Raw genomic sequence first — 24,185 nt, 5'->3', positions numbered from 1 at the left:
GAAGAGGTGGTGGGACAGAGAGAGACTGCTAGGGACAAGATGGGATTGAGAGAAACTGGTGGGGACAAGGTAGGTTGATTGAGAGGGAGAGATACTGTTGGAAGGGGGTACTCTGCCCTCTCCTCGCCCCTTGTCTTTTGAAAACATGTGGCTTTTTGGTACTGTACATTTTGATTTCTTGGCTTTTGGTACATGAAATGTTGGCCATATCTGCCTTATTGGATCTTTATGGTGATAGTATTCCAGGGATTTTGAAATTAGCAAGGTTAATGAGTTTTGAAAAGGTTTCATTCTATCTGTGCTCATTGCATTCCAGGTCTGGACTATGAGGTGGCCTTCTCCAAGATCATTACAGAGCTGCGGAAGAAGCACCCAGGTCACATCCTGCAGGATGAGGACTTGCAGTGGGTGTTTGTGAATGCCGGGGGATGGATGGGATCCATGTGCCTGCTACATGCCTCGCTTACGGAATATGTGATTCTGTTTGGTACTGCTGTTGACACTGGGGGGCACTCAGGTAAAAAGACTGATTCATTTTCATTTTTTTATGCCCTCTACCTGTCCCTCATGTCATCCTCCACCTTCCTCCTGGTTAATTTGCTTTCAGAGATGGATTTCCCCTTAGGCACAGTAAACATGTCTATGGGTGCCTCTGCTAGGAAGAGTATTGTTAGTAAAATCCCCCCGACTCTCTCTTCCTTCCCACCAGCTAGATGAGGAGAGCAGTGTTTATCTGTGTATGCTGCCTCCTCTTCTAGCTTTAATCGGAGATTGGAACTGCATAGGGAGGAGGCAGCAGCAGTCACAGGCTAGAAGCACTGATCCTTCTCCTGATTTGGGGTGGGGGGGGGGGGGGAGAGGATCCTCAGAGAGGGTCATGCTGGTGAGGGAGATCTCAGGGCGGATGAGAGAGAAATTCTTCCTCCCTCTTTTATGCATATCTTACAGGAAAAAGCTGTATTAAGTTGTCACACTACTTTTCTTAGTCTCTTGCCTTCTCTTCTTCCTCCCCTATTTTGCTGCCAGAGAAATGATTTCCTTTTTAGAGCTGCTCTTTGCTAGTACTGATTGTTCCTGGGATGGTACTCATCCTCCCTCTGGAACACAGCACTGTGAGCAAATTGGTTTTAACTTTTTGGTTGCATGGTCAATAAAAAATGAGACATTTTCTTGACTAGCTTTTGGGGGATAATACTTCCTTTGTCAGGTTCAAATAAAATGAGGAGGTAAAGTCAGAAGATTTATGGTAAACCATAAGTGAACTACAGGTTAGATTATAAAGGTGAAGTGAGTGGGGATTAGCAGATTGCTCACCTCCTCACCGAGTGCCGAAACCCCCCCCCCCCCCCCCCCCCCACAAAGAGCAGATTGCGGCAGTGGGAGTGAGTGAATGGCCAGGCCCCCTACCCCTGCCTGAAGTGTGCATCACTTGAGGCTTGCTGACCAGTGCAGTCGCTTGGCAGCAGGAGCAGACAGCTCCTCCACCTGTTCATCTCATCGCTGAGTGTCCGACCCTTTAAGGGCCCGAAGCCAAACAGCATGCCCCTTTGTGTGCACCCTCTGGATTGTCTACCTTGTTCTCCTTCAATAGCAACCCAGATTCCAGACTCTTAATACCCCTTTTGATCCAGCCAGGTGAATTGACCTCGCCAACAAAATTGATATTGTATCCTCCTCAGTTTTTTGAGAGATCACTATCTTCTGCAGTTCAGAAATCAGTAGATCATGCTCTGACGATTCTTGAACAACTCTGCACACCTGACCATCCAGAAACACTTCCAGTAACATCCACTTCAGTCCTCCAACAGAAGCCTCTATAACCATTCACCACACCTACTTATCACTGAATCTCCAAATAATTCTCTCACCTAACCTCCAACTCATCCCCCATCAAGACAATTACAGGCCGGAGCAAATACTCCCCATTATACATTCCAGTTTCCAAAATCAAAGCTTTGATCGTCAATCATCCACCCTACTCTCAGACCACTCTCTATGTTGCATTCTTAACAGACACTTGGGCACACAAGGCTGAAACCACCCAGATCCTTCAAATCTGCCCTATAGTTACCCCTATTTCCCATTCTCCACGCCAAAATGAGTGGTGGTGGAGTAACGATGCTCTTAAAAGAAACATTGAGTCTGCCCTTCACCCTTATTTGTGAACTGGACAGAATCAAAACCATATTGCTTCTGACAAACCCTCACTCCAAATGGAGTCTCTATACCGCCCACCATGGTGCAAAGAAAAGACCCTCTCGCATCTTCTAACTTTAATGTCTGAAATATATACTAGAGCACTCTAGTATGCTTACCTTCGGTGACTTCAGCTTCCACATTGATGACAAAGTTGACTTCTCAGGATTTCTTATCCTCGCTGGAAGCATTAGATCTTTTCCAAAGGATCAATGAAGCAAAGCATGAAGTAGACCACACCCTAGACCTAGTACTTGCACCACAGACACTTTTTTCCAAAAACTCTGAATATCATCCAGACCATCCCACTACCCTGAGCAGAACATTACCAGATACACCTTGAGATGCTATCCCTCTCAACCAGAAAGGGAGGGGGGAGTGGTGCCACAATTGCAGAGGTCTCTGCCAACTGGCTCATCTGCCAGCAGCAGCAACTTCTGCCACGGCTGGCAGATGAGCCAAGTTGCCAGGGACACTCAGGTGGAGGGGTGACAGCAACTGCTGGCAGATGAGCCTAATGTCACTGAGGGTGAGTGATGCTGGGCTCACAAAGAAAACGAATTGATTCTCAAATGAAGAAGGGAAACATTCTCTGTTCGTTTTTTGCCGGAAGGAAATCCACTGAGAAAAATGTGAAGGCTCTTTAGTTTTCTGAAACTAATATTTAAATGAAAATACTGGGTTGTTCAGAAGTGTAGAATGACTTGCAAAAATATGTTGACAAATGTGCAGAATTTTTTCAATTTTCTTTTTTTTTTTTGGTGGTTATTCTGAAAACTAGCCTGACTAGAGGGGAACTTGAGGACCACCTTGAAAATCTCTGGCTTAAGACCATAAAATAGCATTTTATTTGTATTCCTTGCTCATTATGCATGTCTGTGACAGCTTTACTACTCAAAGGAAGCAGTAAGAGCAGGAATGAAAAGTAAAACACTGCTGCCTCACTGGCCTTATGCCGAGGTTAGATGACATGAATGTGATTGATTACATCCAGGAAACAGAACAGCTCTTCCTGCATAAGCTGTATTATATATTACTGTTGCATGCAGTCTTGAAAAGTAAGATTCTACTTTGTGTTCAGTCATCTTACTGTTGCTGAGTTGATAGCAGTTATTCTTTGAAATAACTCAGCAAGAGCTAAAATTAGTGCAGTACTTTTTTTTTTTTTTCTTTCTTCTTATGGGTTTCTTCTCCCTGATGATTAAGATCTGTTGGAAAAGTTTTTGAGTTCCTTTAGTTTAATTCTTCGTCACATTTCCCGTGCCTGTACACCACCTTCAGTTAGCGATGTCAATCACAGGTGAAGCTGTACTGCTAGAAACTAGTGAGCGCACCAGAGCTGCTTTATTAGAAAGCTGAGGCGTTGAGCCCCGTGGGGAAGGAGGGGGAGTTCATTAAAAACATAACAGTAGTCAGAGGGAAAAGCACACATCTTGTATTTTTATTTTAATGTAAAGGGGAAAATGGCTTGAAGAATAAAGGAGAGCCAGGAATAAGACCAGCGGGGAGCAACATAAAGCTAAGTCATGGAGGGAAAGTTCCGGTTCCCTGCTTTCTTCAGTTTGTGTGTTTGTCAGTTTATAGTAATAATTTATTTAAAGAAGAAGATAGAAGGTGACAGGGTACCCAGCCATTGATGTTTGCTGGGAGGGGTTAAAGGTCCATCAGGTTTCTTAATGCCAAGCATACAAAGCAAAAATGAGACACTGAGCCAGATTTCAGATGGAAACATTTGAATCCATTCTAAAGTTTCTGTACATGAAGGATTTGGGATAAACTGTGGAAGAAAAGGGTTTTGGATTTTCTTTTTACAGGCTTTGTAGCAACTCTGGGTTCTGCTCACACCAGATCTCTTATTTTTTTTTATGGATTTATGAATCACTTACTGCCGAAGTGCTAGGCAATTTACAAATAAATATAAGCAAATTTAAAACAATCATGTACAATCCTTATGCAGCAAAAACCAAGCTTACAAGAAAGCTTGCCTGAGCAAAAATGCTTCCTTGCATACTTCTCCAAGTTTATAAACTTCTGTATCGCTCTCAGCTGGTCACACAATCATAGAATACTACGGGGCGGATTTTCAGAGCCCTGCTCGCGTAAATCCGCCCAAAACCGGGCGGATTTACGCGAGCAGGGCCCTGCGCGCCGGGAAGCCTATTTTACATAGGCCTCCCGGCGCGCGCAGAGCCCCGGGACTCGCGTAAGTCCCGGGGTTCTCGGAGGGGGGCGTGTCGGGGGGCGGGCCCGGTCGTCGCGGCGTTTCGGGGGCGTGTCGGCAGCGTTTTGGGGGCGGGTACGGGGGCGTGGCTACGGCCCGGGGGCGTGGCCGCGCCCTCCGTACCCGCCCCCAGGTCGCGGCCCGGCGCGCAGGAGTGCCGCTCGCGCGCGGGGATTTACGCCTCCCTCCGGGAGGCGTAAATCCCCCGACAAAGGTAGGATGGGGGTTTAGACAGGGCCGGGCGGGTGGGTTAGGGAGGGGAAGGTGAGGGGAGGGCAAAGGAAAGTTCCCTTCTAGGCCGCTCCGATTTCGGAGCGGCCTAGGAGGGAACGGGGGTAGGCTGCGCGGCTCGGCGCGCGCAGGCTATACGAAATCGATAGCCTTGCGCGCGCCGATCCAGGATTTTAGCCGATACGCGCGACTACGCGCGTATCTACTAAAATCCAGCGTACTTTTGTTTGCGCCTGGAGCGCAAACAAAAGTAGGCTATTCGCGCTGGTCTGAAAATCTACCCCTACATGAACAGTAAGCATAAAGCAATACATCCAAGATGTTACCTTGTTTTACAGTTTTCTCTTTCCTTATTCAGAAAAACCACTTTCCTCCCAAAGCAACCACATAAAAATATATAAAGCTCAGTCAATATCAGAACTTTGCAATGAATTTACATTATAACTCTGCGTTCTAGATGTTAAACAATTAATAAAGGAATTCCAGATCTGCAAAAATGTAACCTTTTTAGCTAGTTTATACTTATCCAAGTTTAATTTGATGTGTAGAGGTATCCAGTACACATGGCAAATCTTTACCAAACTAACAGGCCAATACAGTAAAGTTTGCGGGAGAGCAGGCGAACACACTAAAAAAAAAAAATTCACTAAAAAAAAAAATATATATTGAAATTAGGGCCCGCGGTAAAAAGAGCCTGTCAGTGGGTTTGAGAACAGAGGCCAGCAAAATTGAGCGTCTGCTCTTTTTACAGCGGGCCCTAATTTCAATATTTATTTTTTTTTGAATCGCATGCACAGAGCGGGCTCTCCCGCGAACTTTACTGTATTGGCCTGTTAGTTTGGTAAAGATTTTCCATGTGTACTGGATACCTCTACACATCAAATTAAACTTGGATAAGTATAAACTAGCTAAAAAGGTTACATTTTTGCAAATCTGGAATTCCTTTATTAATTGTTTAACATCTAGAACGCAGAGTTATAATGTAAATTCATTGCAAAGTTCTGATATTGACTGAGCTTTATATATTTTTATGTGGTTGCTTTGGGAGGAAAGTGGTTTTCCTGAATAAGGAAAGAGAAAAACTGTAAAACAAGGAAACATCTTGGATGTGTTGCTTTATGCCATGATATTAAGTCGGAGGGTGCACAGAAAAGCAGTTTTTACTGCTTTTCTGTGCACTTTCCCGGTGCCAGCAGAAATTAACGCCTACCTTTGGGTAGGTGCTAATTTCTGAAAGTAAAATGTGCGGCTTGGCTGCACATTTTACTTTCTGAATCGCGCGTGAATACCTAATAGGGCCATCAACATGCATTTGCATGTTGCGGGCACTATTAGTTTCGGGGGGGGGGGGGGTTGGACGCGCGTTTCCGACGCGCTATTACTCCTTACTGAATAAGGGGTAAAGCTAGCGCGTCCAAAAACGTGCGTTAATAGTGCACTCTGCTGGAGCGCACTGTACTGTATCGGCCTGTATGTAATTAATGATTTTTTTTTAACTACTTAAAAATAAATAAATTTGTAATTCTTAAAGGCTTATTTCAGACCTAAAATATAACTTATAATTGCTGAGCAAGAGTGCCTTGTATGTGTACCCATGAAATTTAGTTTCATGGTCTTAGCTTCCTTAAACGGCCGCCTTATGCCTCCTAGCCTGTACATACTCCCTTGCAGTTGTTCATAAAGTGTCTCATGTGCACACAGGATGATCCAGAATAATTCACGTTGTTGCCGAGTCTTTGCTTCCAAGAATTTGTAATCAGTTTGAACAAAAGTGGGATTAAGTGTCCTTTTAGGTTAGCCAGCATGTGATAGAGACAGTGCTGGAACCAGAGCCACATCACAGGTCTGCTCTTTTCCGAGCTGCCAATACCTGAGGATATTTATTTAGCAACAGAGTCTTTTAGTTACTATGATGAGTGGTGTGGGAGTGAGCCCTTTATGCTGTAGCGCATTTGACGCAGCCTTGTAGGCGAACGGGTCCTGAAGTGGGACACGCTCCATCCATACCAACCGCCTCCCTCTGAGTTTTGAGCCCCTGGGGTTCTGGTGGCTGGCAGGACTTAGATGGGTCCTTGGGGGCAGTAGAGAGAGCAAGAGTCCAAGGACACACCGGGTTCAGGACAGGCCATGGATCAGGGCAAGCAAGCGTGGCCAGGTCCAAAGCAAGAGGTCCGTATCAGGAAATCAGGCCTGGGATGGAATGAGACAGGCAAGGCTGGAAGACGGGAACAAGGAATGCCAAGGCACTGGAACAGATATGCGGGAGATCTGTTGCTGAGGCATCTTGAGAGGTTCCGGGGTAGCCTTGTATAGTGGAAGTCTGCATGATGTCATCAAAGGGCGTCGCAGGGATTTTCCTGCCAAGACCCATTTCAAGCTCTGTGCATACACTGCATGTGCATAGGAAGGCCCCAGGTCATGGTGGCGTCTTCAGTGGGTTGTGCTGCGCTGGGCGGCATCTTTTACCAGCGTGAGTGCAGTAGCTCGTGGGACCGTTCATTGGGCTGCCAAACAGTTACTTTTATAGGAAAACATGGACACTTCTTGTGGGGGGTTTTTTGTTTTTTTTTAATAAACGATTACAAAATGTTCTGTTATCTTTTTCAAGGTTGCAGTTTGCTTTTTATAAGCTTATTGTGTAATTTTAGTCACATGCATGGAACAGCATATGGCATATGCTCAGTTTCATCTCAAAGCTACAGTTCTCTCTTCTAACATCGCAACCATTTCTAGGGCAGCAGCTTACAGAGGAAGAGACTTTCTGTTAAATCTTATTAGGGATGTTGGGGTGAGGGAATCATCATATCTCTCCTTAACCACACAATTTCAGGGTTTCTTTGGGTTTAGAGTTTCAGTTGAGAGAGCTTTTGTTGTATTTCCTTCATGTATTATTGATGGAAACGACACCGTTTTTTCAGATGTATTGTCAAAAGGGAAGTAGAATTGAATGTCGTCTGCATATAGGAAGAATTTGATTCCTAGATTTGTCAGTAATGTGCATAGAGGCAACAAATGTTGAATAGTGTGGCTAAAGAGCTGAACATTCGGGGACACCTGTATCAATTGGGAAGGTGTCAGATATTTGTCTAGTTTGACTTGAAATGTCCTATCTTTTAGGAAGAAAGAGAACATTTATTAATATTTCCATCTATTCCAATTTCTCTGGTGGCATAGCAGGGTGTGGTCAACTGTATTGAATGCTGCTGTTAGTTCAGCTAGTACCAGGATATAAGATTCATTGTTGTCAAACCCCTGTAGTGCAAGGTCTGCTAAGGAAATGAGTAGAGCTTCTGTTGAGCAATTTTTTTTCCCCTCCCCTAAATCCGAATTGGTTCAGATATAGTATATTATTGTCTTCTAGGTGGTTCTCTAATTGTGAAAAAACTGCTTTTTCTAGGACTTTGGCGATGAAAGGCAGGTTGGATATTGGTCTGTAATTGTCCCAATCATCGATTCTGCCAGTTTTATTTTTAGGGTTGGTTTAATCACAGCTTGTTTTGCTCTATCGGGGACCAATCCTTCTGCTAGCGAGTGGTTTTATTATGGTGGTGAATATCGGAGTTATTACGCTGTTTACTGTTTTCAGGGCACTTGCAGGGATAGGGTCCAGTGGGTGGTAGGCTTTGTTTTAGTGATTGGTTTATTTCAGGTTTCGATACTGGGTTGAATGAGTTCCATTTCACCTGACCACATTTTTCTTCAGGCTTTATTGTTAAGCTGGTGGAGAATTGTGCTTTTAGATTATTAATTTTGTTTAGCAGTGATGTGGCATATTCTTTGAAAACTCAGTTATTAGATTGAGGAGGATAGGTCTTGATTAGGTTTTTAACTGTTTCGAAGAGTAATTTGGAATTAAATATTAAACTATGAATCTGTTTTGTTATTCTTTTTTGCTTTATTGATTTGTTCATGTTATTTTGTTAATAGGGATCTGTATTTTCCTAGTGAATCTGTAAATTGGCCTTTCTGCCATTGCTTTTCAGATTTCCTCAGGGTCTGTTTAGTGTGTCTTAGCTCTTGGTTATACCAATGTTTCTTTTGTTTAGTTGTGTTGCCTTCATTTTGGAACTTTTTTTCTGGATTGGGCATAGGGTATCTGCTATTTCATTGATTTTTTTATCCCAGGAGTCAAAGGAGGAGGCGGCATTATCGTGATCGAGCCCATTTACTTTATTTTTAATTTTCTTCAAGTATTTTTGGTCTGGTCTTTTTTTCTATACGTAAAGGCTTGATTATTATGTGTTTTTTTTTGTTTTGTGGTGAGGAGAGTTACTTCTGCTTTTATTAGCTGTTGATCAGAACAAGGCAATATCTTATTTATTTATTTATCGGTTTTATATACCGTCGTTCGGTTTCGCCATCACAACGGCAATATCTTGTGAGAAGAACTGATTATGCAGTTATTGTGATTAGCGGAAATTAGTTCAAGAATGTGTCCTGCTTTGAATGGGTTTAGTTATAAACTGAGACCAGCCCATGGCTTCCATAGTATGTAGAAAGATTTCACATGCTGTAGATTTAGGTATGTTGTCTACATGTAGGTTAAAGTCCCCTAATATTAGTTGATTCAGGAGCTGGAAACACTTTAGTGAAGATTTAAATTAGAGGTGAGAAGTCTTTTTGGGGTGATCCAGGTGGGCAATACTTCAAACCAATATTTAGAAGTGGTGACTTTAGTATTGCAAACCTCGTTGGGTGGGTCTAGGTCAGCTTTGTGGGGTTTAAGTTTGTTCTTTTTTTACAGACTGTTAATAGACCCCTACCTTTTTGGTTTTGTCTGGGGAAGTGAAAGATATAGTTGTGATCAATTTGGTCTAGAACAGGGGTCAGGAACCTTTTTGGCTGAGAGAGCCATAAACGCCACATATTTTAAAATGTAATTCCATGAGAGCCATACAATATGTTTAAAACTAAATACAAGTAAATGTGTGCATTTTATGTAAGATCACACTTTTAAAGTACAATAAGTCTCTGAAAATATTACACCAGGCCTTAAGACACCAATACATCTCCTATTAGGAAAACGGACCAAGTCAGGCTGCTATAGAGTCCTACACAGAAACTACACGCCAGCAGAAAACCTCACCTGAATCACGTGCTGTCCCTCACCTAACATAGAATAAAGAGACCAAAACGCATAACAAGAAGCATGCAGACAAAAACTGAATTGGAAACTGCAACAAGCCAGAGTCTCTGTATGCAGTGTAACAAAGGAAAAAAGAAACATCACACATCCTTATAAAACAAATCAAGAAATATAAAATCATCAGCAGTAAAACTGTACTAACAAAAAGAACATATTTCGAAACAGCTGATGAGTGGAATATCCAATAATTAAAAACTCATATAAAACATTTCTAGATACCAACAAAATATTTCAAAATAGCAGACACAAAGATCCAGTAATGAAAAATAATAAGGATACAAAAATTTTTTTGCTCTGCATACCTGGGAACGTTTGATATCCAGGTGTCCTGAGATTGTTCTGAATTAGCAGGAGGTGGGGTGGTTTGCTTGGAACTTTCTCCTCTCTCAGTCACATACCAGCGCTCTCTCTCACACTGGCTCTCAATGACACACCTATACACACATGCTCTCAGTCACTCACATATACAAATGTTTTTTCTCTCTCACTTATATAGGCTCTTAATTACACATTTACACACATGCTGTCTATCTTTTCACGCTTACACACACACAGGCTTTCAATCACATAAATACATGCTGTCTTTTTCTCTCACACACAGACTCTCATTCACATGCTTACAAACATGTCCTCTCTTTCTCTCATTTACACACAGGCTCTCAATCACATACTCACATGCTCCCTCACCTAAATCAGCTCTCAATCACACACAGACACACATGGTCTCTCTCTCTCATTTAAACACAGGCTCTCAATCACATACTCACATGCTCCCTCACCTAAACCAGCTGTCAATCAGACACAGACACACATGATCTCTCTCTTACTTATACACACAGGCTCTTAATCATACATACACATGATCTCTCTCACACACAAAGGATCTCAATCATACACACATACTCTTTCAAACAAACAGGTTTTCAATTACAAACTTACACATACAGGTTCCCAATGGTAAACTTACATTCATGCTCTCTCTCTCTCTCTCACAGGCAGGCTCTCAATCACAGACATACTCTCTTTCACATATACAGGCTCTCAATCATTCACATACATGCAATCTCTCACTCACACACACAGGATCTCAAACACACATGCTTGCTCGCTCATTCATTCACTCTCTCTCACCCCCCCCCCCCGGGAACTCGCGGCAGCAGCAGCCACCTCCCAACGCTAACCTCCTTCATTTTCAGCCCTCACGGAGGCGAAGGCGGAGTCCCATCGGCCGCGGTTGAAGATTTTCATTTTCCTCCGAGCCGCGCTGCAGTCTTCTTCCCGCGCAGGCACCCGATGACTCCAGCGCTGGCACCCGGCTGACACCCGATGACTCCCGCGCAGGCACCCGGATGACTCCAGTCGGCGTGCTCTCTTCTCCTCCCCCCCGCGGCCCGGAAGAGGAAGTGGTGAGCATCGGGTGCCTGCGCGGAAGAAGAGACCACGCTAGTGTGGTCTCTTCTTCCCGCGCAGGCACCCGATGCTCTCCACTTCCTCTTCCGGGCCGCGGGGGGGGGGGGGGGGGGGAGGGGAGGAGAAGAGAGCACGCCGGTGCCGCTGACTCCAGCTGTCCTGCCGCGTTCCGCCCGGGCTGACAGCATTTTAAGCCCGGGCGGCGGAGGACCGGGGAGCAGCTGGGTCAGCGGGGAACCGCGAAGTATGGCGACACTTGTCTGCGAGCCAGATGCAGCCCTCAAAAGAGCCATATCTGGCTCGCGAGCCATGGGTTCCCGACCCCTGGTCTAGAAGGACATTATCACTATCTTTCAGCATGTTTTGGTAATATAAAGGATAGAGGGATTTTTAGTTCCTCTGGTAGATAATTTATTAGTGGGATTTTTTTTTTTTATTGTGATTGTGCATTTAGCCATAGAGTAAATATTAGGCAGGGAGAAATTGCATAGGAGTTGTTACTTAACTTGGGATAGATCAGGGTTTCGTTCCCTCTTTGCTTGTGTTTTGAAATTCTCTGGCACTTTCCATGATGTTTATCACGTCCTATGATCTCAATGAAGTGGTCTGGCTCCATTTTATGATATGTATGGTTTGGGCTGAGGTTAAAATTTCAGACGCAAGCTGGCCAGGTAGTGAGGCCAGCCAGGAATTAATGAAATAACCACTTTGGGCTTGCACTTCAGGCTTGCACAAAGGGGCAAGCTGCTTTTTTGCGCTCCTTTGGCCGCCGGGATTACCTTGCCGGGATGGTGGGCTCGCGGAAGGCGGACTCCCCTACCTGGTGCCGACGACCTTTCTTCTTGCTATGCTGGTAGAGCGTCTGCTGTGCGATTTCACGGTGTCAGAGCTCGAGCTGCCCACTGATGCGGTGGCTGGATGGTCCGCTGCCGGGATTACCCCACCGGGATGGTGGGTGGGCAGAGCAGCTTATCAGTAAAATTTCACACACAGTGAACTGCATGGAAAATATTACTCTCTATGTAACAAAAACAAAGGGGCTTCACATGCAAAAATGCACAATAAGATGAAATTTCAGGATTTTGCATGTGAAGCCTGATTGGCAGACTTCATTGACGATTAGTACATGGACCTCGTGTTTCTTTTTTAGCCTACTTTTCGCTGAGAGAGAAGACTTCTGAGATTGCCATTGTTTGTGTCTGTCCCTCTAATGACTCTTGTGTGTGAGTGTCCAGGCCACACCAGATTTTCAAGACATTTCAGGGGGGACATGAGAATTTTGAGGAGTTTTTTTTTTCGATGCATACAGTTGTGTGAACCACAGACATACGTACATGTGCATCCCGGAGAGTAGGTGCCATGAGTTCTGGGTAGGATGTCTTGTTAAATGTAGTGTGTGTTTGTGTGTGTTCTTTCCTAGCACTGGGGTCTGGAGCTGCCCTCCTAGTTTCTACCCAGTGCCTCTGCAACCTTTCACCTCCTCTCCTCCCGCCATTCCTGCTGTTTAGTCAGTAGGAGCTAGCCTTCGAGAATGCAGAAGTCTGGGTCTGAACACAGATGTGAGAAGTAGCTGGGCAACAGAAATGCTTCTTCAAAGATCAATATGTGTTTGCGTACTAATTCTGAGAAGCACTGAAATGTAGAATCTGGATTAGTAAACCAGAGGGTTTAGTGACCACTGCCTACTTCTCAGATTTTGACCTAAATTGATCCTGAGTTTTAGCCAAAAAAAAAAAATCTCCTTTCTTTTCTAAGCTATTAAAATAAGCATGGTAATTTATTATACATGATTCTCAATGTTAGCTGATTTTTTTTAATGACTATCCACTAAGGTCTTAACTTGACATGTACGCAGAAGCACAGAATTCCCCCAGGACTAGACATGGTCGATAAATGCAGAAGATAATTGCAAATGTCTTAGCTGCTCCTGTGTTGTAAACTTTTGCATCTATTCTCTGCACTTTCAGTTAGACCACCCTCTAATTCCTGTGTCCCACTGCACATTTATTTTCTTCTCAGTTGTTTTTTTTTTCTTATTTAAATTGCTCTTGTTCCTGGAATAATTAGTTTAGATTTGTTATGACCACTACTTTCCAGAGGAAAAGGGCTTAAGAATTCTTCACATCTGCCTGCCCTCTGCCCAAGTAAATATACTCCATCGTGGTCTGGTCTGAACCGTGGACACTTCTGTTTCAGTTAAATCATTTTATAACACTTCCAACCACAGCGCAACACTTCAGTAGTGCAGACCATATGCGGTGCACAGGATCACGGTGGAAGTAATTTTAGGAGTCAGGAAGACAAACTTTAGAAACTGTTTTCAGATATTTGTTGAGAGACAATGTGCTATAACATAATAATTTTGTTTTTTTTCTCTTACCCTTCTTTGGTATTTAGTTGCTGGGTGTGACGTAGATGGAGAAGGCTGAAAGAAATGGCCTTTTTGCCACCTTCTGTCAGCCTAAAACTGCCATGCTACTGTGACTACAGAGATTGCAGCGGAATTAGTCTGCAAAAGCTAGGTAGAAATAGTTTTAGCTTTTGAGTGTGGATTTCAAATACAGAGACTAGAATCGGCAGACGTTTTAAAAAAAACTCAAACCCCCTACTTCACTCGCATGATTTCCGTACAGTAATTCAAACCACCCTCTCATCTAAATTGGATTACTGCAACTCACTATTCCTAGGACTCCCTTACTCCACCATAAAACCCCTCCAAATGCTCCAAAACTCCATGGCAAGAATCATAACAAACACTCGAAAAACAGAACACATTACCCCCATCCTCAAAGACCTTCACTGGCTCTCCCCATCCCATCTCGTATCCTATATAAAACTCTCACCATCATCCACAAAGCCATCTACTGTCACCATTCCAACTGGCTCAACCTTCCCTTCACGGCTGCGCACCCAAATCGACCCACGAGATCTATCAACAAAGGATCCCTTCACGTGCCCTCCCTCAAAACAGCACATCTCACTTCTTCTACAAGAGAACGCGCCCTCACAATCGCTGGCCCTGCACGTTGGAACTCCTTGCCCTCTACTCTCCGTCTCGAACCATGTTACTTTAAATTCAGAAAGAAACTCAAAACATGGCTGTTCAAACTGCCCTTCCCTGATTAACAGCCGCCGCCCCCTCCTTGAAGTCCTATCCAGATATTGTGTATCTATATCTTAATTACATATGTATACAATGCCAATTCACCTTACCTGCGTGTATTTATACCTTAATTATATATGTATATAATGCCAGTTAAACCTTTCCTACTTATGTATATAGCTCCAGTCAATCATACTTCACTCACATATGTATATAGCCTCAGTCAATTACTAATTATCTCTATTCAATTAGTAATTAAGAGTTGTATTTTCTGATTTACTTTCTTAAGAAGTTTATCAGCCATTGCTCTATCCTTCCTTACTATCTCAAGTGTGCCCCCTACCCTTACTGTTTACTAGCCCTGTTATATGTATTTTCAACCATTTTGTTACAATGTAAACTGGTGTGATGCACCCCCTAATGCCGGTATAGAAAAGCTTTTAAATAAATAAATAAAAATAAATAAGGGTGTGTGTGTGTGGGGGGGGGGGGGGAGTTGGAAAAGGAAGGGACAGACTGTGGCAAGGATGAGATAGGAAGAAGCTGTAGGAACTTGGGACCAAAGAGAAGGGGATGAGGTTTTTGAACAAGGAAGTCTCACCATGAGAATTAGAGTTTACCACATGGCTTGTCCTGGAGATACAAGGTTTGTGGAATTAGTGATGTGGATCTTCTCTCTCTTGCAGGGCGATATTGGGTGGAGATCTCAGACACCATCATCTCGGGTACCTTCAGGCAGTGGAAGGAAGGTACAACCAAAAGTGAGGTTTATTACCCAGGTGAGTCTACTCTTCATACTGATGTGTCCATTGAAGAAAGGCACCAGCAGCCTTTCTTACAGAAGATCAGAGCCTTTCCATATCTCCCAGCGAGCCTCTCCAGGGATTGGGGGGAAACACAATCTTGGCTGTGTTCTTAGGAAAAGAGGATTTAAAGAACCAGGAAGAGTTTAGGAGAGGCTGCTGGAAGAAACTTGGGTTCATCCCTTTAGAATCCCGCTCAGTAAATATGAGCAGCCTTTATGGGGGTGAGAGTGGGGAAAAGTTGATAGGGAGAAATGAAGCCTTGGGAGAGCTGCCAGACTGAAGGAAAAGTGAGTTACAGAGTCCCAGGATCACCCCTGCTATTGGGCTGTGGACAGAGAACTCCTGCAACCCAGGACAGACCCCACCTGTTCCTTTTGGGTTGAAGCAAAAACTTGTTTAAAAATCACTACCAAATTTAGTCCAGATCCACAGAATTTTCTTGTGTTTATATGGGGACAGTAATGGCTTTGGGATGAGGGAGGACAGAGGTTCATGTTCCCATTAGATAGTAAATAAATTTAAATATCAATATTTCTCTCATTGTATTTGTTAAATGCTTTTTATACTTTTGTACTTCTGAACCTCTTGTTTGTGGAGGATGCCTTACTAGTTATTCTGTTTATCGACATACACGACTATTAATTCATAATTACCAATATCTACTGTATTTGTATTAATGCAGAAATTACAGAAGCAAAACACCTGATTGAATTTACATCTTTTTATTGATCACGTTATAGAATGACTGCCAAATTTCAAATGCATTCTGTAAGATTTATGGCAAAGGTTTAGCTTGAAATAGCCACACTATTCAAAACAGGGATGGGGACCATTAAGAGTATTGTTAGAAAGTGGCCTGATACAGAGCCAGATTTTGTATCATGTTAGCAAACATGGAGAACCGTTTCCTAACTCAGGTTAGCAATCCAGGAGGATTCTACAAACTTCCCATCCCCAAGGCTTAGTTTTTTTTACATATGGAGAGAGACAACTTCAGCAAGTAGTAGGAAATAAAATGAAAGAAAAGAAAAAAGACAAAGATACAGAAATAGTTGTGATCATCTTATGTATCACCACTGTGATTAAAAAGAACTTCCTGTCCATATCTCTTCGCAATACCGTATGAGCTCAAGAAGGAAGCTTTTTCACACAATGCAAGTATTGAGAACAGCACTTAACAATAAGTTAAGGAAAGTGAGGTTGTACCCAAATTACTGCGGCTTAAAAATGAAGTTCGTTCCTTTCATGATATTCACATTTGGCAGGAATAATCCAATCAAGTAAAACCATCCAACTATATTTTATTTTCTGTCCTAGATTTGATGCACTTTCATACTCTTCTCCCACTGCAGTGTGTCCTCCCATTTGTAATCATCCCTCACAGGAAACCAATTTGTGCTGGCCTGAGGGGAACCCCAAAAACGCAGAGAATTTAATCATTCAAAGGAAGTCTGGACCCATCTCATTCAGAACTTGCTGGATTTAAGCTGCAATGCCAAATATAAAGTAAACCTAGGAATTGCTATGTTGTGTGAGACCAAGGTCCTATGAGCCCAGCATCTTGTCTCCAACTGTGGCCAATCCAGGTTGCAAGTACCTGGCAGATCCCATAAATAGATGTAATTCTTGTTACTCACTCCCAGGGATAACAATACCTTTCTTTAGTTCACCTGACAATAATGTAATGCAGAAAGACACCACTATGGTGCTCCTCCTGCAGGTTCCTCTAGGCGCATATGTGCTGCTTCCTAAAGGCCCCAAGGCAGGAAAGTAGGACTGCCGGCGCTTACAGATTATATGCTCAGCTGTGTGATGTAAACCCCAGCCGCGCTCTCTAGCTTGCCTCAGCAACAGGGCCTCCTGCCGTGAGCAGTGCATTTTGCTATACCCGGAAGTCTCATTCCAGTCTGTCTTGTCCAGCCTACCTTGTCCCTATCTGTCTCATCACTACTTCCTGCCTTGCCTTGTCCGATGTCTACTCTTGCCTGCTTGGCATTGACCTCTGCTATGGACCCAGACCACTCTTTTTGCCTGCTACCTGGTACCTATCTCTGCCTCAAACCCTGACTATGCCTTGCTTACCGCCAACCCATACCCTTGGCCTGAACTTGGTAACTCTGCTCGCTGACTGCCGGGCCATCAGCTTGCCTATAGGGTTCCTTCTCTAACCGCCCACAGGGACACTTGCAAAGTCCTGCCAGCCCCTAGAACCCAAGGGCTCAATCTGCGGGGAACAGGGCTGGTACCAGTGAAAGCCCAGCCCAGTCCCAGCATAGGGCATGTCTGCTAGTTGTTGGCATGGGCCTAATAGTTTGCCTCTTAGGCTGTGTCAGCACAAGGTCTCACTACCATTACAGATTGCTGAGACCATGAACCCAGTGGATCCTCATTCAGCCCAGGCCATACCTGAATTGGCTCAGTGAATCCAGCAGAAGCTATTTAACCAAGTAACTGTTCTACTCAAGGGTCTTGCTGTTTGCATGGACACTACCTGCACTGACACCGGCACCAGTCTCTCTATGGCTTCTCCTATAGCCATGCCTGTCCGTGTTAGGGACCCATGCCACATCTCCCACTGCCTCCCAGGTATGGTGGAGACCCCCAAAGCATGCAGGGGATGCCTAAATTTATACAAATTGCATTTCAAAGTCCCATGGCACACTTCCTATCAGCCTGCACTAAAGTGACCTACATGCTCTCCTTGTTGAATGGTCCTGCCTTTGGCTTGGCTTCCCTCTTGTTGGGAACAAGATCCACTCCTGCAGAATGTGGATAATTTTCCACAGCAATTTTTTCTATTTAACAAGCCTGGCCATACTTCATCAGCACCATGGACTTGCTATGAATCCAGCAAGATACCTGCACTGTCTAGTATGCGATACATTTTCATACCCTGGCCTCTGAGCTGCACTGGGGTGAAGACAGCCTAACTGGCAGGGCTTTTCAGAGTGATTAAAAGATGAGTTGGCAGTTCTTATTGCCCTGGCCATCTGGATGGACTTAAGGTTTCAGGAACAAGCTCAGGAGAAAGGAGTACCCAAACAACCTGTCTGACTGGCGCCAAAGTTCCAGTGTCTCCTTGTGTCTTCTGCCAATCCAGTGATGGCAACTCCTTCAGAACCCATGCAGTTGGGTCATTCCAAACTCTCGGATGAGGAAAGATGGAGACAACTTAATCTTTCTCTCTACTGTGCTGGCCAGGGGCACTTCGCAAGCCATTACACCAAAAAGTTGGGAACCTCTCAAACCTAGAATTGGTCATATAGGCAACCCTAGGCCAGTTTCCCTTCTCTCCACAACTGGTGGTATATCTTCCTCACCTTTGGAGAAATGACGGTTCAAACTGAAGCGTTTCTAGATTAAAGGGCAGGTGGCAATTTTATCAAGGAGCATTGGTTTGCTGATACAACCGCCTTGGCCACAGCACTCGCCATTTCCTCAGTATATTTCGATCCTTTACCTGGCCGCTTGACCATGGCCACCTTACCCCTTACCATGCAGATGGGCCTTTTCCACCACAAGAGCATTGTGATCTATGCATTGCCCTGCACAGTTAACCCATTTATCCTTGGTGTAACCTGGCTTATATTACATCAACCTTACATAGACTGGAATGATTTCCAAGTTACCCATTGGGGCCTCTCCTGCTGGAAACATTGCCTCTTGCGTGTCCTACCACCTGTCAAGGTAGCCCAAGCTATTACGCCAGCCCCCATCAGAAGTAGCACCTCAGTATGTTGATTTTGCCAACCTTTTTAGCAAGCAACAGGTAGAAACCCTGCCACCTCACTGGTCATATGACTGCCCGATAGACTTACGTCCCAGGAAAGTGCCTCCTAGGAGTAGGGTCTATACATTATCTGCATCAGAAACTGATGCCATGTCCAAATACATACAAGAAAACCTGGAGCTGGGGTTCATTTGACCTTCCTCATCCTCTGCAGGAGCAGACTGCTTCTTTGTAGAGAAAGATGGCTTGTTGACCACATGCATAGATTACTGTGGTCTGAATGCAGTTACTCAAAGAACCATTATCCATGGCCTCTCAATACAGAGGAGATTTACCGCCTCTGAGGAGCACAGAGTTTCTCAAAGCTGGATCTCCATGGTGCGTATAACCTAATATGTATCTGAGAAAGTGATGAATGGAAGACTGTCTTCAATATGAGGGATGGTCATTATGAATATCTGGTCTTTCCATTTGGCCTCTGCAATGGCCCCACTATTTGTCAAAATGTTCTCTTGGGACTTCCTGTATTCCCATATAGTGGTTTACCTGGATGACATTTTCTCTTGCTCTCTGGCACAATACTGTGGGCATGTAAGCCAAGTTCTGCAAAAACTTCAAAAACATTACTTAAATGCCAAATTACTTGAGCAATCGGAGCAGCCATTCTTGGGCTACATTGTTTCTGGGGTGGGCTACATATAGACCCAGACAAAGGTAAAAGCTATCTGCCTCAAAGCAAAGGTCCAATAAAGCAAATCGGAAGGTGGTCCGCTAAAAAATCCGTCTGTTACAGAGACGGATTTTTTAGCGATACGAGGACCTGCCTCATTGCTTTTGAGACATTGCTTTTGAGACATTGCAAAATATTACAGATACATCGATTTATTTTTGCCCTAGTTCTACATAAATTTGAGCGTGACACGCTGTCAGACTGTGAAGTGGAAATAATTATATGCAGGATCAAGATTGAAATTTGACAAAAGAATCTATTTGTGTAGGTTCGTTTGACATCAGAAGTCATCCCCTGATGCAGCCTTAATTGGCGAAACTCGGCCGGAGTCGGGCTCTGTAATTAAATATTAATAAATCTTTCCACGGTATAAGGTTGTCCCCTTGTTGGTTTTTGCCTTGCCTCAAAGCAAAGCAATGCTTCCTTGGCTTTGCCAATTTTATTAATGACCATTTGTGCTGGCGGCTCCGCTCACACTCCTTACCAAAAAGGATGTGGTCACAGCCTTCAACTGCCTTAAGAAGGAGTTCTTAAGAGACCCCTGTCTGTCATACCAATCCATCCAAGTCTTTCATTGTGGAGGTAGATACCTCTGCCATTGGGGTCAGGGCTGTCCTCTCTCAACACACTGATTAAGGAACACTCATGCCAATTTCATATTTCTCCAAGAAATTCATGCTGGCAGAGAAAAACCTCACAATTGGGGACAGGGAGCTTCTGGTGGTGAAGTTTAGTGCTAGAGGAGTGGCACCATCTCTTGGAGGGGGAGCTAAGACACCCAGTTGTGATCTATAAGGACCACGAGAACTTGGAATATCTCCCACAAGCCTAGCGCCTGAACCCTTGACAGGCCAGATGGTCTTTCTTTTTTAATCGCTTTGACTTACTTTGATATCACCCAGCAGAGGAAAAACTGGCTGATGCCCTTTCACAGTCTTTTAAAACAGAAGTCTCCTTGGAACCTCCTTACCTCATAGATTCAGCAAGAATTGCAGTCACTGCCATGGTACCAGTTCCACCCGGGAAGACAATAGTTCCCAAATGTGTGAGAGAGAGGGTACTCAAATGGGCCCTTGACTCCTGCCTAGCAGGACACCTTGGTGTCACGAGAACTAATTCTCTGCCATTACTGGTGGCCTCAAGTCATAAGAGCTCTCATGCTTGACTCTGGGGACTGTTACAGCCATTGCCAGCCTCTCAGGAACCCTGGACCCACTTGGCCACTAACTGTCACCGATGACTTCTCTCTGATGGCTACACCACTATCTGGGTAGTGGTGGATCGCTTTTCAAAGATGGCTCCCTTCACACCGCTCCCTGGCCTTCCATCTGCGCCTGAGTTGGCCCAATTATTCATCCAATATATTTTCTGGTTGCACGGGCTCCCCTCCCACATTCTCTCAGACAGAGGGGTACAGTTTACAGCCCGCTTTTGGAAAAGCCTCTGTAAGACATTTTGGCATCACCTTGGACTTTTACCTCGGTGTATCCCCCACCAAGAAATAGATGGAAAGAGTCACACATACTGTCAAGGGCTTCTTGAGAGCCTATGTTAATAAATGCCAAAATGACTGGGCTTCTGTCCTCTGGCTGAATTTTGCTGCCACAACCATGTCTGCATCTTCGACATTCTAAGATGCCACTCCTAGTTCTGGTATCAGTTGCCTGCCCAGAAAAGAACACATTAGCTTCTAACGGTGGCAGCCACCTGATTCAAGAGACAAGCAGATTAAAAAAAACGCCGGCCCACACCTCAATTCATACTTGGAAAATTGATGTGGCTAAGCACCTGGAAATCTCTACATCAAGATGCCTTCTGCTAAAAATGAAATTGACGTTTGTGGGGCTGTTCCCCCATTATCTGCTGTGTAGCCTACCAACCGAAACTTATTTCCACACTCAAGATACATAATGTATTCCACATGCCACTCTTTAAGCCGGCCATCCTGCCGAGGCCTCCTCTCAAACTTGAGGATGTCATTTCTGAGGAAGATATGCAATACGAGGCCCAAGAGATTTTAGACTCTAGAAGAGTGAGGAATAAAATACAATACCTAATCTCTTGAAAAGGCTTTGGCCCTGAGGATAACTCGTGGGAACCTGTCTCTAATCCTCAAGCCCCTCAACTGCTAAAGGACTTTCACTGGGGCTTTCCCTGGAAGCCTAAGCCTAGAACCTGAAGGAAGGGGCTTAAGTGGGGGGGTTACTGTAATGCTTGGCCAGCCACGGGATGACCCCCATGACCAGCCACACTCGCCTTCAGGATACTGATGCAGCAAGATGCCTCCATGATGCTTCTCCTTAAGTGCTGGCTGCTACTTAAAGGCCCTGCGGCAGGAAAGCAGGACTGCCGGTGCTCACTGATGACATCACACAACTGCGTATATAAACTCCAGCCGCACTCCCTAGCCTTGCCTCAGTAACAGGTGGTCCTGCCTTGAACAGTGCAGGAGGACAGAGGAAGGCATTTTAAGAGTTGATAAATGTTTAGAAAATATTAAAATTAGCCTTTACAGTAAGGAAGTAAAGACGACTACAGTTTCTCCATTTTGTTTTAATTATATTCTGCTTTTTCAGGAACTTCAAAGCCTATTACATTCCATCTACTATAGGTATTTCCCTATCCCCCAGAAAGCATATGCTTTATACTTGCCTATTTAAAGGTACACTAGTGGAGTCCAAAAATGGAAATGGGATAGAAATCAAGATAAAGGATTTGTGCTAGATCATCTTATTCTTGATAGTGATATTTTCAGTGTGAAGATAGAACCATGCCTTTAAGCATTTTAATGCACGTTCATGTAAAACTGTTGGCCCTTTCACATTTATTCAAGACCTTCTTACCATTAAATGTTTAAAGTTGTCAGATTGTGTGGTATATGCATCTAAAGAATTAAAGATGTATGATGCTTGCCCTCTTTCTGTGTGTATATGCAGGTGACACTATAATCCACGCTGAGGGGGAGGCCACCTCAGTGCAGTGGACTGCAGGCACATGGATGGTGGAGTATGGCCGTGGTTTTATTCCTTCCACTCTGGGATTTGCTCTGGGAGATACAATCTTCAGTACTCAGGACTTCCTGACACTCTTCTACACCTTGCGAGTCTACGTCAAGTGCCTGCTTCTGGAAGCCAATACTTACTTCATGGACCCAGGGGGTCATCTAAAACACAGCTGCTAAGACTTTGCACCAGACAGACCTTCTCTTCCCCACCTCCTTGCTGTTGTACACTAGGTGTGTATCAAGATCTACAAAGCTTGAAGTCATCACAGTCACTTTTCCAACCAATGCTGAATGAATTTTGTTTCCCAAAATAAATTAAAACGCTACGCAAGTTTCCTACCGCTGCTCACATAACATCTTGTGAAACCAGTCCTTTATTTCCCAGCACGTGAAACCTGCACTGTGTTTTCACACAGCACTAGGGCCAAGAAAAGCAGAGCAATACAGCAATGCAGACTGTTACTTTTCTATACAAATACTGTCTAGTGTATTTATTTATGTATTGCTTGGTAATATACTGTACATCCACATGTGTATAAAAATTGTGTATACTGTACATGATTTGTTGCAGTGCTCTGTGGAAATTACAGCTGAAAGGGTTAAATGCTTATTCTGGAGAAGCCTTTTCTGTGATCTGCATGGGAACTGACAGAATATTGTTTATGCAGGTGGTATGTGTGTTTGTGTTCTGTACACAAGTGTGCGCACACACACAGTTCTGCTGCAGTGTTATAAACAAAAATAAGATTACTTTCCCTTTTGTTTACAATCTTTGTATTGGACTCTTGTAATGTCTGCTTCTGAGATTTTTGTTTTGATCAGGAATGGTCACTCTTTTGTAGGACCATAGTCTTTTTTTTTTTTTTTTTTTTTTTTAAATTTTGAATCACGACACAGGCTAAAACCATCAGAAAACTACTTATAGGAGTGACTTTGTAAGTTCAGGTAGCTGCATGGCATTTAGCAAGGGACAGACATTGTGGAGTACTGCTGAAAAGCTCCAGGTTTCTGTGGGCAACTGCCATTGCCTCCCATGGGTTTTCAGGGGGACCTGGAGCTCTACAGCAACCCATGACACACATCTTCAGGGAACTGCATCTATGAGCCATTGGTGACAGTCACAGGACAAGGAGCAACAGTGTTGACATTTGTGATGGCTGAAATAAAAACATAATATTTGCTACCCCAAACTGGTGGTGATCATTTTTTTCCACACACTGGAAAAGGGAGGCAAATGAAACTATGTTGGGTATCCAGGCCTGGATTTAGGCATAGATAACTGCCTCTGGTGCTAAATTTACATAGGTGTCGGAGAGCCAATGCTTCTATACTGCCAAACAGGCCCATCGCTTCCAGGCACTAACCCCACAGCAGCAGCTATGCCAGCAGAATTCAGCATTGGGCCTGCAAATCATTCTGCATGGAAAGGTCCTGTGTTGGCCACACCACTGCCTTCACATGGCTTCCAGTTATCATGGAAACCTGTGCCGGAGGTGGGCCCACCACAGAACCTGTCAGAACAGGAGGGCTCACAGGGCCATGACTGACTCTTATCAGCATTTCTGCTATTTTTAACAGTGTTGAATGATTTTGTATTATCTGCAGATT

The 24,185-nt window shown here is 44.1% G+C and overlaps 1 protein-coding gene across 1 annotated transcript in view; it reads left to right on the top strand.

The window, feature by feature from the left end:
- SIGMAR1 (sigma non-opioid intracellular receptor 1) overlaps positions 1-23,187 on the top strand; it is a 35,327-nt gene extending 12,140 nt beyond the window's left edge. Inside the window, exons 2-4 of the mRNA XM_029581450.1 lie at positions 317-517; positions 14,994-15,086; positions 22,510-23,187. Coding sequence (XP_029437310.1) covers positions 317-517; positions 14,994-15,086; positions 22,510-22,754 — 539 coding nt within the window. The 3' untranslated portion in view covers positions 22,755-23,187. The remainder of the gene's footprint in view (positions 1-316; positions 518-14,993; positions 15,087-22,509) is intronic.
- The last annotated feature ends 998 nt before the right edge of the window (positions 23,188-24,185 follow it).

This window comes from Rhinatrema bivittatum, chromosome 1, assembly GCF_901001135.1.
Source record: "Rhinatrema bivittatum chromosome 1, aRhiBiv1.1, whole genome shotgun sequence".
NCBI classification, from domain to species: domain Eukaryota; kingdom Metazoa; phylum Chordata; class Amphibia; order Gymnophiona; family Rhinatrematidae; genus Rhinatrema; species Rhinatrema bivittatum.
This window is presented reverse-complemented; position numbering and strand designations above follow the sequence as displayed.